The sequence below is a fragment of the Geospiza fortis genome, unplaced genomic scaffold (assembly GCF_000277835.1).
Source record: "Geospiza fortis unplaced genomic scaffold, GeoFor_1.0 scaffold298, whole genome shotgun sequence".
NCBI lineage: Eukaryota > Metazoa > Chordata > Aves > Passeriformes > Thraupidae > Geospiza > Geospiza fortis.
Genome location: NW_005054506.1, coordinates 1,054,940 through 1,071,833, shown reverse-complemented (window position 1 = coordinate 1,071,833; position 16,894 = coordinate 1,054,940). Strand labels below are relative to the sequence as shown.

Sequence of the window (16,894 nt, the reverse complement as noted above, 5' to 3'; positions counted from 1 at the left end):
GGAACAGCAGTGACATTTCAGTGGAACAGCAGTGACACTGCAGTGGGAACAGCAGTGACATTTCAATGGGAACAGCAGTGACACTGCAGTGGGAGCAGCATCGTTTGGGTGTTCATTGACACAGAAGTGGCTCTGAATTCTTCATCTCCCGCCCAGGGTCTCATTAATCTGGTTTTGTGCTCTATGATTAGTGACAGGGCTCTGCTTTTCCTACAACCCCAGCGTGGTGTGGGACCTGCAGGCCCATCCAGGGACACCTTGCAGTGCCCCAGGGTGCTCCCAGCCCTGTCCTGAGCAATCCCAGTGGTTTTATTCCAGTGTTCCATGTTTAACTGTGGGAGGGAAGAGCTGCAGTAAGCACCTCTGCAATTACAGATTTACAGTGATTAAAAGTGTGGGGGAAAACCAGGATCGGTTCTTCAAGACAGCCAAAGGAAATGCTGGTAAATGGTGGTTCTGGGAAAAAGGAACAGAATTTCTTCCAGGCTTGCTGCAGGACTTCCACTTTCCCTCCTGGAATTGTCCTTCTGCTGGATTGTTTTGTAGGGACATTGCAGAGGGAACTCATGTGCCCAGAGGAAAATGGCTTCAGGAATAAACACAATATTTTAAGGTTATTTAAAAAAAACCCACCAGTAGTTTTCTCATTGCCTTTGTCACAGAACATCATTCAGTTTTCTCTCTAAAGGAATTGATTGTTTTATCCATGTTCTTGGACCCAAGATGAGCTGATAATCCTGGTAACTCTTCCTCTGCTTCCTTTGAAAACAGCATTTATAATTACATGTTAATTTCATAGCATTTCTTGTTTCAGAAAATTAACATTTCTTGCATTGATTTATCAGTAAGTTTGTGTTGTAGAATGAGTGTAAATCTTGATATTTAAAGAGGAAATTGAAGATTTGTCATAACCTTTTTGTTCCTGCCCTGTTTAATAGTGGAGCTTTTTTTTTTAACCTTGACTGAGCACAGGAACACTTTGTTTAGAGTTACTTCAGTGCTTCATTTTGCTAACTCTTTATTTTTTATCTCTCTTAATGTTTTCAAGTACTCTGTTTTTTCAAGGTGAAATCAAAGTGCTCAGAGAGAAGTTCAGTTGTAAAATCTGAATTGTTTTGTGAATGAAATTTTAAAAAATCAAAAAACCAAAACAAAACCCCTAGTGCAAATGAATTTAAAATATGTTCTTCCTGAAGATAAAAATGAATATATTGCAGCTGGAGGTTGGTAAGGAGGGATCAGGCTCTGGGGGATGAGGATGAAATAGTCCTGTGGTGATTTGTCCTGAGATCCATCCCCATGGCCATGTGTGTCCTGCTGTGGGCACAGACTTAAACTGAGGACTTGGGGGGAAAAGAAAAGTTGTTCTGTTGTTTTTCTGCCAGAATTTTCTAGAGTTTCACTGGAAAATCAAGTTGGTGAAAGCATCCAGGGTGTGTGATCAGGTCACAGGAACTGCTCCAGCAGGGATCTTGTGCTGCCCATGCAGCTGCTACAATTTACAATTAATTTCCGTTATTTAGGGATAAAAGACACGAAGTGGCTGCTGTGGGATGGGTGTCTTGATTTCTCTATTTCTCTAAGTGAATTCATATCAGTACATTGTATCTTTAATTCCTTATTCCCATTCTCTGGTGGGTTTGATATCTGCAAAGATGGGGAACAGAATTGAACATTCCACTAGTTTGTCACTGCTGTCATCCCAGTCATACCAGCCCATGGGAGCTGGTACCCAGTGGGATGAGGTTTCTTCTCACACCTTTAAATGCTGTGTAGAACCAATCCCAAACATCCCAGCAAACCTGCAATAAGAAGCTGGAGCTAATGGAAGCAGAAAAATAACATTGCAGTGTGACAGGTTGTGTGCTGCATGGCCTCAGCACTGCTGCCTGGGCTCAGAATATTCCCTGGGAAAGGAAAACTCCTGGGTGTGCTTTAAAGGGTTCTTTTATCTCAGGTGTTCCCTCAGGTTTGGCTTTTCTGTTTTTCACATTCTGTGCTGCTTTAGTGTGTGGGGCTGGGCTCACACCAGGGCATGGTGAGCTCTGTGCACAGAGCAGGGAGACAAAACAATTCCTGCTCCAGCTGGGCACCAAGGACAAATGACCCAAATCTCAGCCCAAGAGCACAAACCCCGTGGGCTGGAGAGAGAAAAACAAGCAGGGTGGGACTGCAGGGGCTAAAGCTGGAATGGGACAATGAACTGCAAGGTGCAAATGGAGCAGAACTGATCCCAGTGACAGACCCCGTGCCCGGCCGTGCATTTTGGGGCCATTTTGGTTCATCTTGGGTGCAGCCCTGGCTGGGCTCTGGTGCTGCCCAAGGTGCATCCATGGAGGAGATCCTTGGAATAAATTCCTGCTCTATTCTGGAGCTCTGCCCAGCCTCTGTTCTAGGGCAGCCTGCACAGGGCATCACAGGCAGGTGGTGGGGATGGATGGGTTTTTATGGAATCCCCATCCCTGGAGGTGGCACTCTGGGGACAAGGTGGCTGTCAGGCCCCTGGAAGGTCATTCTGGAGGCCTCTCCCAGGCTCAGGGGTTCCATGATCCAGGTGGTTTTTGGCAGCTGTCCCCAGGAGCGCTGTTTCTCCCCAGGTCCCTGGTGGTGGTGCACTTCTGGGCGCCATGGGCTCCGCAGTGCGCGCAGATGAACGAGGTGATGGCAGCGCTGGCGCGGGAGCACAGCCAGGTCACCTTCGTGCAGGTGAGCAGGGACAGCCCTGGGGAGGGAAATGTTCCAAAACGGGCACGTTCCTCTTGGGGTGCCTCTGGGGCCTCACGTTTCAAATGCCCCTCTCACATCTGGTATCCCAGAGGTGCTGCTGCTGTCAGGGATGGCTCAGGCAGGGAATCCTGGAATGCCGTGGGTGGGAAGGGATCTGAAACCCATCCAGGGTTATCCCAGAGGTGCTGCTGTCAGGGATGGCTCAGGCAGGGAATCCTGGAATGCTGTGGGTGGGAAGGGATCTGAAACCCATCCAGGGTTATCCCAGAGGTGCTGCTGTCAGGGATGGCTCAGGCAGGGAATCCTGGAATGCCTTGGGTGGGAAGGGATCTCAAACCCATCTAGGGTTATCCCAGAGGTGCTGCTGCTGTCAGGGATGGCTCAGGCAGGGAATCCTGGAATGCTGTGGGTGGGAAAGGATCTCAGAGCCCACCCAGTGCCATGGCAGGGACACCTTCCACTGTCCCAGGGCATCCAGCCTAAGGGGTGTTCCTGGTTAAAGGATCTCAGGGTTACCGCAGGGTTCCTGTGGCACTGAAATGAGCCTTCAGGAAGGTGAGTTCAGCCCCTGCAGGGTTGTCACTCTGCTTTGTGAGGCCCTCTGCACATCCCACTGGGATCCAGGGGAAGGAAGAAGGAATTCCCCTCATCCACGTGCTGTTGGTTTTAAACCAAATTTCTCTGGCTGATGAGACACTTGTGGGACGATGAGGGCAGGGAGCAGTGGAGCAGCCAGCTGTGTGTGAGTGTTTTAATGTGATTTTTACAGCCTTCAGGATGTGTGTGGGGGTTTTTTTAATGATTCCTCTCAGTTGGTATTTGTAAAACAGGTCAGAATTATTTTAATGGTACTTTATGACTTAGAGCTTCAAAAGACTAATTTTCAACATATTGCAAATTCCAGATGCTTACATTTACCTAGAGTTTAGTAGCTTTTACTCAGCCCAACAAAGTCTGGGATATCCCAGTTGCCTTTTTGTTATTCCTATATCATTTATTTATGACCTTTATTATTCAGCTGTAATTTATATTTTAATAACAAGGTTCCAAAGTCATCCAGGGCTGTGAAACCAAGGTGGTGGCACATCCTTTCCCCAGCTTCCCTCCTCCCAGTAATTTTAATATTACTGGTGTTCTTGCTTAGAGAAAATGAGCTGATGGAAATCCTTGGGCGAATTTTACTGATACATTTTGGAGGGAGGAGCTCCTCTAGAGGAATATATTTGATTTTGGCAGTTCTTGGTGAAATTTTTGTGTTCCAGAATATCCCGCCTGCCTTTGAATTGGCAAGCACCTGTTACCTCCTCGGATGTTTGGTTGAAATGAATGTGTTCTTATCCCAAAACACTCACAAACAACATTTTGGGAAGCTGTGCCAATGAGAGCCAGTTCCTGAAATATGAAATGAAATCTGTTCTGTGTTATGTGGAACATAAATATCCAAGCAGGAAATTTTGCTGGGAAAGAAAATGAATATTAGACGTGGAAGTCATCATTTGCCCCTGGAAAAAGAATCAATAATTGGAATTACCTATTCTCTTTCAATTATGTATAAGCTTCCAGTTCAATTTCAGTTGGATGTAAGCTTTCATTTTCTAGCTGTAGTTTTCCAGTTGATTCTCTTGGAGTGGTGATGTGCAGGAGGAGGCTGGGGCTCACTTCTCATGCTCCTGCTTTGCCTCTCTAATTAGTGGGTTCATTAGGAGCTTGTGTAGCTGGAGCAGCTCAAAATCTGAGCCAGTGAAGATAAATTTTCATAGCAAATCCCTCTGTGTTGAAAGTGGGAGCAGTAATCCCAGGCTGGGCACTCAGCAGCCTTGCAGGAGTTAAAAATCAAGTTAAAAATCACCCTCAGCTGAAGGAGCAGCTCCTTTTCCCCTCCTAATTTGCAGGGGGCTGCAGATGTCAGGGGGGATGCAGAGCCCCCCAAAGGGGCACAAAAGCACCTCTGTGATGGTGACATCACTGGGGCAGTGATTTATGGCTTCCAATATAGCAGGAGCTGCTCAGCATTGAGAATTTACTAGGTCAGGAGTGCACCAAAAATTTTATTCACAGCCTCCGGGCATCTTTTGAAATGTGCAACAAAATAAAAACCTCTGAACCTGTTTTGACACCGTGGAGGTTCAGCGGGTGCCGTGCAGCCCAGAGAGCCTCATTTAAATGCAAATGTCTCCCAGACTTCAGCAGCAGATCCTGCTTAAATGTATAAAATGCCAGGGAGAACATTCCAGGATTGACACTCGCAGTGCAACTTTAAAGAAGATTATGAAAATAATCCAGTTTTTTTTTTTGGTTTGGTTTTTAGCTGGAAGCTGAGGCCGTGCCTGAAGTGTCTGAAAAATATGGAATTAGTTCTGTTCCAACGTTCTTGTTCTTTAAGGTAAGAGGAAATGGATTTAAGAGGAAATGAATTTAAGAAAAGTGGATTTAAGAGAAAATAGAATCCATGTGGACTCTTAATACTTTTGTAATACTCTACCAGAAACTTAGGAGCTTTCTCAGTGAGGAAACACCTCTGTAATGATAGAATTCTATCCAGTGGAACCTAAAAATGGAAATAGACATGGCTTTTGCACTTTATATGGAATAGTGCAGGGCTTCCTTAAGTGCTTTGGGATTCATACATAGTTTTTATTTCATTTGTTGTACTTGGGTCAAAAAATTTACAGCAACATTTCTTTGTGTTGTAGCTGGGGAAAAGACTCAAGTAAATATGGTAATAACAGAAATAATTCTGTTTGGGTGCTATTTGCCTGTGATGATAAAATGGATAATATTTTATGAAATAAGTGTTTCTGGAGGCAAACTTGGTGCTGTTGCTGATGCCTTGGAGTGGCTAACCAGAACAGAGGCTAGACAAGGTTAAGAGGATAAAGTGGGTATTTATTAAAGGCCTTGGGCACTCGGAGCCTCCCAGAGGCTACACCCAGGACGGACCATGGTCCTGCAGATATGAGTTTGGTCTGTTTGCATATCAGGGGTTAATCCTCCCGTTCAGCTTCAGGTGATGAAGTTATTTACCCCCAGTTTGCTCCTCCCAATTCACTTTTGTTTATACTTTTCAGGGCCTGAGGCTGTAGGGTGTCCTTGAGTTAACTGGGGGAATTGTGTAGTCTGACCAAAATGTGAAGACAGTTAACTGCACTTTGTATGGAGTTCAGAGTTAGGCACTCATGCAGCACAGGGTCTGAAAAACAGAAAAGCTAAAATCCCTCAGGCATCATTACAGGCAGAAAGGCACGAGCCTGGCAGTGCAGCTCCTTCCTGAGAAGGCAGGCTGGGCTGGCTGTGTGTGCTGTGCTTTGAGCCCAGGCTGGGCTGGCTGTGTGTGCTGTGCTTTAACCCCCCTGGACTGAATGCTGTGTGAGCTGAGCTTTAGCCCAGGCTGGACTGAATGCTGTGTGTGCTGAGCTTTAGCCCAGGCTGGACTGAAGGCTGTGTGTGCTGTGCTTTGAGCCCTTCCTGGACTGAATGCTGTGTGTGCTGTGCTTTGAGCCCAGGCTGGACTGAATGCTATGTGTGCTGAGCTTTGAGCCCTTCCTGGACTGAAGGCTGTGTTTATCCCACCCTGCCCTGTGTGCTGTGTTTATCCCACCCTGCACTGAAGTCTGTGCTTTAGCCCACCTGTTCTGAAGGCTGTGTGTGCTGTGTTTATCTCACCCTGGCCTGTAGCCTGTGTTTAGCCCACCCTGGACTGTGTTCTGTGTTTCTCCCCCTGCCCTGAAGGCTCTGTGTGGTTGTTCCCTGCAGAATTCCCAGAAGGTGGACCGCCTGGACGGCGCTCACGCCCCGGAGCTGACGCAGAAGGTGCAGCGGCACGCGGTGAGCCAGGATGGGCCCAGCTGTGAGCCCAGCTGTGAGCCCAGCTGTGAGCCAGGATGGGCCCAGCTGTGAGCCCAGCTGTGAGCCCAGCTGTGAGCCAGGATGGGCCCAGCTGTGAGCCCAGCTGTGAGCCCAGCTGTGAGCCAGGATGGGCCCAGCTGTGAGCCCAGCTGTGAGCCCAGCTGTGAGCCAGGATGGGCCCAGCTGTGAGCCCAGCTGTGAGCCCAGCTGTGAGCCAGGATGGGCCCAGCTGTGAGCCCAGCTGTGAGCCCAGCTGTGAGCCAGGATGGGCCCAGCTGTGAGCCCAGCTGTGAGCCCAGCTGTGAGCCAGGATGGGCCCAGCTGTGAGCCCAGCTGTGAGCCAGGATGGGCCCAGCTGTGAGCCCAGCTGTGAGCCAGGATGGGCCCAGCTGTGAGCCCAGCTGTGAGCCAGGATGGGCCCAGCTGTGAGCCCAGCTGTGAGCCAGGATGGGCCCAGCTGTGAGCCCAGCTGTGAGCCAGGATGGGCCCAGCTGTGAGCCCAGCTGTGAGCCAGGGTGAGCCAGGATGGGCCCAGCTGCAAGCCCAGCTGTTTGCAAGGCTGAGCCTATCTGTGCTGAGATCCCATGGAATTCCCCTGCAGGCTTCAGCAGGCAGATAGTGGAGATCCTGCAGAAGCACGGCGTGGCCTTCAGCAGCTTTGACATCTTCTCTGACGAGGAGGTGCGCCAGGGGCTCAAAGCCTTCTCCAACTGGCCAACCTACCCCCAGCTCTACGTCAAGGGGGAGCTCATCGGGGGCCTGGACATCGTCAAGGTGACACAACTCAATCTGCCTCCTCTTTGGCCTGCCAGAAATGGCCTTGTCTTGCTTTTTCCACCTCATCTTTGCTTTTTTCCCCCAATTCCTTCAGGAGCTCGAGGCATCAGGAGGGCTGGACTCAGTCTGCCCAAAGGGCCAGAAGCTGGAGGACAGGTGGGGGAATTTTAACAGATTTTGAGGTTATTTTCTATGTTCATACCAGGGAAACCCTCTATAAAATCCTACTTTATCAGAAGTGCCTCAAGAATTTATTTACTTGCAGAATTCTTGCAGTTTTTCAATGTCTTTTGGGGTTTGTACATTTAAGTCCAAGAATCTTTACTTATATTTGTGGTTTAATTTCTGCTTGTTGCAAGAATGTGTCTGTTTATATGTTTATATATGTCTATTTATGCATGTATATATATATTTACATATCTACATGTATCTATATATTTATAAATATGCATTTCTATATTTATGTATATATTTATAAAATTTATAAATATATGTTTCTAAATTTATATATCTATATGTATATATTCATAAATATATCTGTATTTCTATATTTCTATTTATACATCTATAGATATCTACTTATATATTTATATATCTGTATCTATAGGTGGATATATAGATTCATTCTTGTCTCTTTTTAGCAATTAATTCTTTAAAAATAACTGGGAAAATCATCTTTTTAAGCCTTTTCCAGCTTTATTTGCCACAGATTTCCAATTCGGGTGTCACTGGAAGGAATCCCTGCCTGGTTCTTCTCCCTGCTCAGTGCAGTGCAGAAATAATTTAATAAATCCCATGTAAAAGTGGTGATAAATAACAATCCCACTGTTCTAATTTTAGGGATTTATTCATTCCTTCCAAATTTGTCTCAATCCTTGGGTTACTTTGTTTGAAATTGTTTCACTGAGGCCACAAACCCCAATTCATGCTTTTAGCAGAGATTAAATTGGAGATAAAGATGAGGTGGGCACATCTTCAAAAACTTTCTTTTTGTGACCTTGAAAAACTTATTTTTGAAAGCCTTTTAGCCTCTTCCTGTGCTTTTTAAGGAGTTTGTTAATAAATTAAACATTTTTTGTCCAGTTCTTGATGAAAGTTTACAAATGGCACGAACAGAAACCCCATTTACACAGAATTTTTTTGCCTGGCACAAACTTCTGAGGGAAAGAAGGGAATGGGAAACGTCCTCTGCTTCCCAAAGGGTTTTAGGGTCCCCTTAAAGGTTTTTTTTAGGTTAAAGATGTCCATGAGGTGTGTTTGTAAGGAGCAGCAGCACCTTTGGGAGGTTTTAGTGCCGTTTTTCACCAGCCTGCTCCGTGGGACGTGGGCTCCTGCTGGGAGTGCATTCCCGTCCCAGGGTGGAGTTCTTGGAGATTTATCAGTTTGAGTTTTCATCCCCAATTCTGCATTTTGTTTGGGGTGATAACCAAGGTATTTTATGTCTTTTTCTAGGCTTAAATCCTTGATAAACAAAGCTCCTGTGATGCTCTTCATGAAGGGAAACAAACAGGTAACATGGAGTGTTCCAAAAAATATTGAATTTTTATCTTGTTCTTCCTTAATTCAAATCAGTGCAGCTGGAAAAGTTATTTATCTTTTTATTTGGTGCTTGTATAAACCACAGATCAGCCCCTGCTTTTTATTATTGCTGAATATTATCTAAGTATTAGATATTTCTATTAACATCTGTTAGTATATTAATAGAAATATCTAATGTTTGGATATTACAATAGATATATCTGATATCTTAGCTATCTTATATAATAGATATCTAGAATGCCTGTTAATATCTAAAAATTGCTGTGTGGTTTTTGTCCTCATGTGAAGAGTTTGCAGTGGATATGAATTATTAATTCATTATAATTGCAATTATAGTTAATTTGTAGTTAAATTAATTCTAATTAAATGAATTCTAATGTTAATAAATACAACAAGTTGCTGTTCTTGTTTATTATAGTTTATTATGGTGAATCCAGGGCAGTGATGCCTCAAAATGCAGCAGATTTACTCCATAAATCCATAAAAACCAGGAGATAAAGGAAGGAAAGGGGATTAGGGAGTGGCTCAGCCTGCAAAAAATGGGGAATTGCTGCAGTGCAGCTGGAATTCCACGGATTAAAAAAAGCAGAGATATTTAATATCTGTGTTTTATGTTTTAGATGGCAAAATGTGGCTTCAGCAAGCAAATCATAGAAATCATGAACAACACTGGGTAGGTAACGGGGTTTGAGTTTGGGGGGACAGATTTGGGGTAAAAACTGCATTTTATGGAAAATACGTTAGAAAATATGAGTGGAATTATTGCCCAAATATAGGTTTTTATTTTTCAAGTGGATTTAAAGCACTTGAAGAATTTTCTGAGTATTTTCATGAGGTTTTTTTGAGATAATTGAGGAGTTTTCTGAGAATTTTGACAGTTTTTTGAAGATTTTGAGTATTTTTTCAAGATTTTAGGGTTTCTCTGAGAGAATTTTGAAGGAATTTTTGGGAGATTTTGAGCACTTCTTGTGAGAATTTTGAGGGGTTTTGAAATTTTTTAGGTTTTTTAAAAAATCTTGAGGTTTTGAGACTTTTGAGGGGTTTTGTTGAGAATTTCTAGTGTTTTTTAAAAAATCTTCAGGTTTTAGAACTTTGAGGAGGTTTTTTTTTTAATTTTGAAAGTTTTTTGACAACACTGAGGAGTTTTTGATAATTTTGAGGATTTTTTGAGAACTTTGAGGGTTTTTTCCCAGCATTTTATGAGTTTTTAAAAAATCTTGAGGTTTTAGAAATTAGAGGTTTTTTTTTTAATTTTGAGGCGTTTTTGATAATTTTGAGGGGGTTTTGAGAACATTGAGAAGTTTTTGATAATTTTGAGGATTTTTTTGGAGAACTTTGAGGGTTTTTCCAGCATTATATGGATTTTTAAAAAATCTTGAGGTTTTAGAAATTAGAGGTTTTTTTTTTAATTTTGAGGCGTTTTTGATAATTTTGAGGATTTTTTTGGAGAACTTTGAGGGTTTTTCCAGCATTATATGGATTTTTAAAAAATCTTGAGGTTTTAGAAATTTTTGGAGGTAATTTTTGCCGTTTTTATGAGAATTTTGAGGCGTTTCTTTACAAATGTTGCAGGGTTTTGTTGCTTTTTGAGCATTTCTTCCCAGCTGCAGTGTGAATAACGTGAATATCTTATTTTTTCCATGAATATCCCATTTTTCCCTCTCTCTCCCCAGCGTGGATTACGAGACCTTTGACATCCTGCAGGATGAGGAGGTAACAGCAGCTGCTCTTCCCTGGGGATCCATCCCCTGCTGCCTCTTCCAGGGCAGCATTCCCAATAATTCCGGTTTGATTTGGCCAGAACTCCCTAATAATTCCTGTTTGATTTCCCAGGTTTGATTTGGCCAGAATTAATTCCTGTTTGATTTCCCAGATTTGATTTGGCCAGCATTCCCAATAATTCCCAGATTTGACTTCCCAGATTTGATTTGGCCAGAATTAATTCCCCAATAATTCCCATTTGATTCCCAGATTTGATTTGGGAGCATTCCCCACTAATTCCTGTTTGATTCCCAGATTTGATTTGGCCAGAATTCCCAATAATCCCCGCTTGATTTCCCAGATTTGATTTGGCCAGAATTAATTCCCATTTGATTCCCCAGATTTGATTTGGCCAGAATTCCCAATAATTCCTGTTTGATTCCCAGATTTGATTTGGTTAGAATTCCCAATAATCCCTGTTTGATTTCCCAGGTTTGATTTGGCCAGAATTCCCAATAATTCCCATTTGATTTCCCAGATTTGATTTGGGAGCATTCCCCACTAATTCCTGTTTGATTTCCCAGATTTGATTTGGCCAGAATTAATTCCTCTTTGATTTCCCAGATTTGATTTGGCCAGAATTAATTCCTGTTTGATTTCCCAGATTTGATTTGGCCAGAATTAATTCCTCTTTGATTCCCAGATTTGATTTGGCCAGCATTCCCAATAATCCCTGTTTGATTTCCCAGATTTGATTTGGCCAGCATTCCCAATAATTCCTGTTTGATTTCCCAGATTTGATTTGGCCAGCATTCCCAATAATTCCCATTTGATTTCCCAGATTTGATTTGGCCAGAATTAATTCCCATTTGATTCCCAGGTGCGCCAGGGGCTGAAATCCTTCTCCAACTGGCCCACGTACCCCCAGCTCTACGTCAAGGGGGAGCTGGTGGGAGGGCTGGACATTGTCAAGGTAAAAACTCCATTTATTGCATTTATTTGTTGCATTTCAAAGTTCCATTTATAGGAATTTTCCTGCCTGTCTCCCACTGAATCCCTGCAGCCACCCCAGGATGCTTTTCCAGGGAAAGGAGCTTTAATTCTCCAAGGAATGACTGGAAAAAGCCCATTTTCACCTCTTTTTTTTTGAATTTTTCTCATCCGTAATTTTGCTCCTGATGTTGGTTTTTTTTTCCCAGAAAATGTTCCTGGGAAAAAGGAAATTTTCTTGGAGTTGTTGGAGCAGCCCCAGAGTTCCCAAATCCTCCTGAGCCCATTCCTGGATGGTTCAGAGCCAATTCCTCACACTCTGGGACTCCTGGGGATGCCCAATCAATAAATCCCATTTAATTCTAAAAATCCTGGGACTACTGAAATTATAGAGATTTGTTTGATTTATTTAAGAAGTGTGAGGGATTGCCTCAACTACATAGATTAATTTTATTTACAAAGATTAATTTTACTTCAATTACATAGATTAATTTTATTTATATAGATTAATGTTACTTAAAGTATATGGATTAATTGTATTTACAAAGATTAATTTTACTTCAATTGTACAGCTTTATTTTATTTATATAAATTAACTTTACTTCAATTATATAGATTAAATTTACATAAAGTATATAAATTTTTATTTATTTAACAGATGTAGGGATTGCTTCAATTCTTATATAAATTTATTATTGACATTATTATATAAATAATAATTTTATTTTTAGATACTATTTTTACCTAAATTCTGTAGATTAATTTTATTTATGTAGATTAACTTTACTTAAATTACATGGATTAACTCTATTTATATAGATTAATTTTACCTAAAGTATATAATTAATTCTGTTTATTTAACAAGTGTATGGATTGCTTCGATTATATAGATTAATTTTGTTTCTATTATATAGATTAACTTAATTTAGAGTTTAATTTTATTTGTTTATTTAGCAAGGGTAGGGATTAAATCAATAAAATTAATCTAGATAATTTAAGAAGTGTGGGGGCTTTTTCAGTGCTCAGGAAGAGGAGTCTTGGGCATTGGGAGATGCTGTAAAATCCTTGGTTTTGGTATTTCAATGTAATTTCTCTCTTTGCATCCTTGGGCTGTTTGAATTCATGACTTGTATGGTGGGTGAATGCTGTCAGTGGTTTAAATTTCATTTTTTAATGCAGCATAGTATGGAATTTTTGGAATAGAGCTGTTGATTCTAAGATGTGGGAGAAGAACATTCCACGTTGTTCCCCAAGTGTGTCCTGCTGCTCCTGAGGCAGTTGCCAGCCCTGAAATGGGAATTTCAGTGCCCAGGATGAGCAGGGCAGGCACCTCCTGCTCAGAGTCCTGAGGAGTTTTATTTTCTTGTTGGGGTTTAGGGGTGGGAAAACAAAACCCATCCATGGGTGCTGAATTCCTCCTTTGGGGTGTTGGAGAGTTCTGTGCCCGGGATGTCTGGAATTCCACCTGGGAGGAGGTCAGGGACACCAAGCAGAGCTTTCAAGGTGTGATTGTCCACTTATTTGTCTTTTTCACTAAATTTAACCAGAGTTTAAATCCTTTCTAAAGCTCAGAGTGTTGTCCCTCTGAGGCATGCCCTGCTGCCAGGCAATGTTTCCTGCTGGAATCCCCTTGGTTCATCCCAACAAACCCTTTCTGTCTTTCAGGAGCTGAAGGAAAGTGGGGAGCTGCTGCCTGTGCTGAAGGGGGAGAATTGATGGGGAGGACATGAGTGGGAAGAGAATTCCCTGGAACAGCCTGGAACACTTAGAGATTCTCCTGGAGCAATAGCCAACTGCGCCCTGAGGAGCATCAGGAGGGGAAGCAGACAGGAAATAAACACAAATATTCTCTCTATGAAAATGATTTCACTGGGGACACAAAAAGGTCAATTAAAGTTCAGTGCTCCAGGATTTGTGGTGTTGGGGTTTCATTATTTGCACCCCTGTCCATCCCAGATTTACTTAAGGTGGAATTGGATCTTGCTTTTTTTTGGGCTCAGCTCTCATTAGGGGAATATTAATGGAGCACCATCTTTTCCTGCCCCCATTAATTGTTTCCATGTCTAATGAACAAGAAAAACACTTTGGGAGCCTTGAGCCAGCACAGCTTTAGGGAGTTATTAATGAGCTGCAGCTCTGTCCTCTGCAAGCTCGTTAAGTGGGCGCACTAATTACTAATTTGGGGTGCTCAGTCACGACTGTGGGGTTTTTGGGAAGGTTTCAGTGGTTTTGGAAGTGCTGGTGAATGCTCAGGTTTCTGTGGTTGAGATGACCCCTGAGGTGTTAGAAAGTCTTTTCTTTCCCAGCCCCACAACCGAAGAAGAAGTCGAGATTCCTTGGCTCTGCTTTCCAAGGCTGTTTATTTTCTCTTATCTGTTCCATTCTCTCTCTGACCCGCTGAGATCTGTCCAGCAGGTCGGGTTGTGGCACAGGCCCTGCCCTTGGGGTGGTGTTGGCTTTTTATACTGTACTTTATTTACAATAACTTCCCAATACCTGTCACCCATGTCAGACAGTCTGTCTCTACTCTAAACCAATCCAGAAGCGCCACCATCACAGCAGGAGATGGATGACAAGGAGAAGAAGGACAGGATATGCTCAGATTCCTCCATCTTGCCTCCTGAACCCCCATTCTAAATCCCCCAAATTCCACTTTTCCACCCTGTGACCAATTCACTGTCATTCTAGTCAAGCCCTTGTGGCTTGTAACCCCTCACACAAAGTTGGTAATTGTTTCCAAGGGCTAAAATCAAAGGCACAGGTGTCTGTGACTCCGTGCCAAGGTCTCTGAGCCCCTGCCAGGGTCTGGAGTCACCCAGGGCAGCCAGAGGAATGTCCTGGGTCCTACACTCAGGGATCCTCCAGGGCTGTGGGAAGCTTTCCTGGGCTGCTCCAGGGCTCCTGCACTGCTGCATCCAGGGGATTTCATTTGGGATCAGTCGCTGTTTCAGCACCTGAGCCTGGGTAAATTCCAAATCCCCAAATCCTGGCAGAAGTCTCTCCTTGCTGGGAGGGCCAGGACTGACATTGCCAGGTGTGCCTGGAAAAAGCTCCAGGTGAGGTGCAACCTTCAGGCACAGCTTGGGAATGTGTCTTGGGAATGGGAACCAGCTCCTGTGTTTCAGGAAATATTTCTGAATTCCTGAGCTCAAACACCATTTGAAAACCTCAAAAGCTTGGGAGGCTTGGGGAGCAGCTTTGCAGCTTTTTCCCTAAATCCTAAATATGATCCAAGTCTCAGAACTAAACCTAATCTGGTGTTAAGCTTATCCCAACCTGGAGAAGGTTGGCTGCAGGGAAGCAGGTCCTTCCATGCGTTAGAGGATTCCTAGGGATGGATATTTAATTTTCTAGGATTAGTTTTAGTAATTGCTATCAAATATGTGTTATAACTTTAAACCCGATTTTAATTGCTTTAAAAAAAATCCTTGTCATGAAAACAAGCCTTAATTAATCCTCTTAAGTGAATTGCAAATGCATCCAGGTAGTTGTCAGTAGGAAGAAAATAATTTATTACAGGAAAACGTAGCACCCCTGTGGTGAAATAAGGAGTTAGAAGCTTTAATTAAATACTAAATACCAAATGCTATTTAGTTTTCCTTCAGAATTCAGTGTAGTGGAATTTATTTGGGGTTTATGGAATCCTGTTAATGGATTTATAGACGTGCAACAGAGCAGCAGGGAATAGCAGTTGATTCCTGACAATTTGTATTTTTATTTATTCCAGAATGGGATATTGGGAAGGAATTGTTCCCTGGCACAGGGTGCCCAGGGAAGCTATGGGTGCCTTGTCTGTATTTCCCTCCTTATTTTGCAGTATTTCCCTTGTTTGTCCTAACATTTCAGCTGGATTATTTTTTCCCTGCAATTTAATGTTGGGATATTAGGGAAACAAACCCCAGATATTCCTAAGGAAGATGAAGAGAGGAACAGCCAGCGATTAAACCCTCTGTGCTACCAAATACATGAAATAACTTCACCTGGCAGGTAATTGTCACCTCTGTCACCTCCTCAGTGCTGGGATAAGAAATTCCTTCCAACCTCCATGAAATATTCCAGGTTTGAAAGGGAAGCGACACCTGGCTGAGATCAGGGATGCAATCAATACTTGGGATTTAAATTAAAAATTAACCTGGCTGCATGTGAACATTGACTGAGGGCTTCTGCCTGGCCGAGGAGAAATTGGGGTTAGTTCATGATTTTAATTAGGGGGTATTTTATGGGGAAACTGGGGTTAGTTCAGTATTTTAATTAGGGGGTATTTCATGGGGAAAACCAATCCCGGGGATTTTCCTGGCGGCGGCAGCACCGGGCATAGCCACGGGGCGGTGCTGGGCACCCGGGGAGCGGGACAGAGGGATAACGGGATGGTGGGAGAGAGAGAGAACGGGACAGAGGGATAACGGGATGGTGGGAGAGAGAGAGAACGGGATAACGGGATAGAGGGAGAGTGGGACAGAGGGACAGAGGGATAACAGGATGGTGGGAGAGAGAGAGAACGGGACAGAGGGACAGAGGGATAACGGGATAACGGGATAGAGGGAGAGTGGGACAGAGGGACAGAGGGATAACGGGAGAGAGGGAGAGCGGATAGAGGGATAATGGGAAAACAGAATAGCGGGATAATGGGATAGAGGGATACCGGGACAGAGGGATAACGGGATGGTGGGAGAGTGGGACAGAGGGATAATGGGATGGTGGGAGAGAGGGATAACGGGATAGAGGGAGACAAGGACAGAGGGATAATGGGATAACGGGAGAGAGGGATAATGGGGTAGAGGGATAATGGGACAGAGGGATAACGGGAGTGCAGGATAGAGGGACAGAGGGATAACGGGTAAGCAGGATAATGGGATAGCGGGAGAGTGACATAGAGAGTGGGACAGAGGGATAGCGGAGCTGGGGATGCTGCCTCGGGATAATGGGATAGCAGGATAGAGGGATAACGGGACTGGGAATGCTGCCCCGGGATAATGGGATAATGGGACTGGGAATGCTGCCCTGGAATAACAGGGCTGGGAATGCTCCTACTCCCTGTTATCCCCTCAAGCTCCCCCTCAGCAGGGAGAGGTGTAATGGAATAGTAGAATAATGGGATAACAGAGCTGGGGATGCTGCTCCAAAGTAATGGGATAGCAGGATAGAGGGATAACAGGACTGGGAATGCTGCCCTGGGATAACGGGTTAACAGGGCTGGGGAGGCTGCCTCGGGATAATGGGATAGTGGGATAACAGGGCTGAGAATGCTGTGTCAGGATAATGGGATAGTGGGATAATGGGACTGGGGAGGCTGCCCTGGTGTAATGGGATAACA

The 16,894-nt window shown here is 43.8% G+C and overlaps 1 protein-coding gene across 1 annotated transcript in view; it reads left to right on the top strand.

Moving 5' to 3' along the window:
* Positions 1-13,491, top strand: part of GLRX3 (glutaredoxin 3) — a 56,919-nt gene extending 43,428 nt beyond the window's left edge. Inside the window, 10 exon segments of the mRNA XM_031063474.1 lie at positions 2,594-2,706; positions 5,036-5,110; positions 6,481-6,556; positions 7,043-7,347; positions 7,445-7,506; positions 8,803-8,860; positions 9,510-9,562; positions 10,563-10,602; positions 11,471-11,563; positions 13,246-13,491. Coding sequence (XP_030919334.1) covers positions 2,594-2,706; positions 5,036-5,110; positions 6,481-6,556; positions 7,043-7,347; positions 7,445-7,506; positions 8,803-8,860; positions 9,510-9,562; positions 10,563-10,602; positions 11,471-11,563; positions 13,246-13,296 — 926 coding nt within the window. The 3' untranslated portion in view covers positions 13,297-13,491.
* Positions 13,492-16,894: the final 3,403 nt, after the last annotated feature.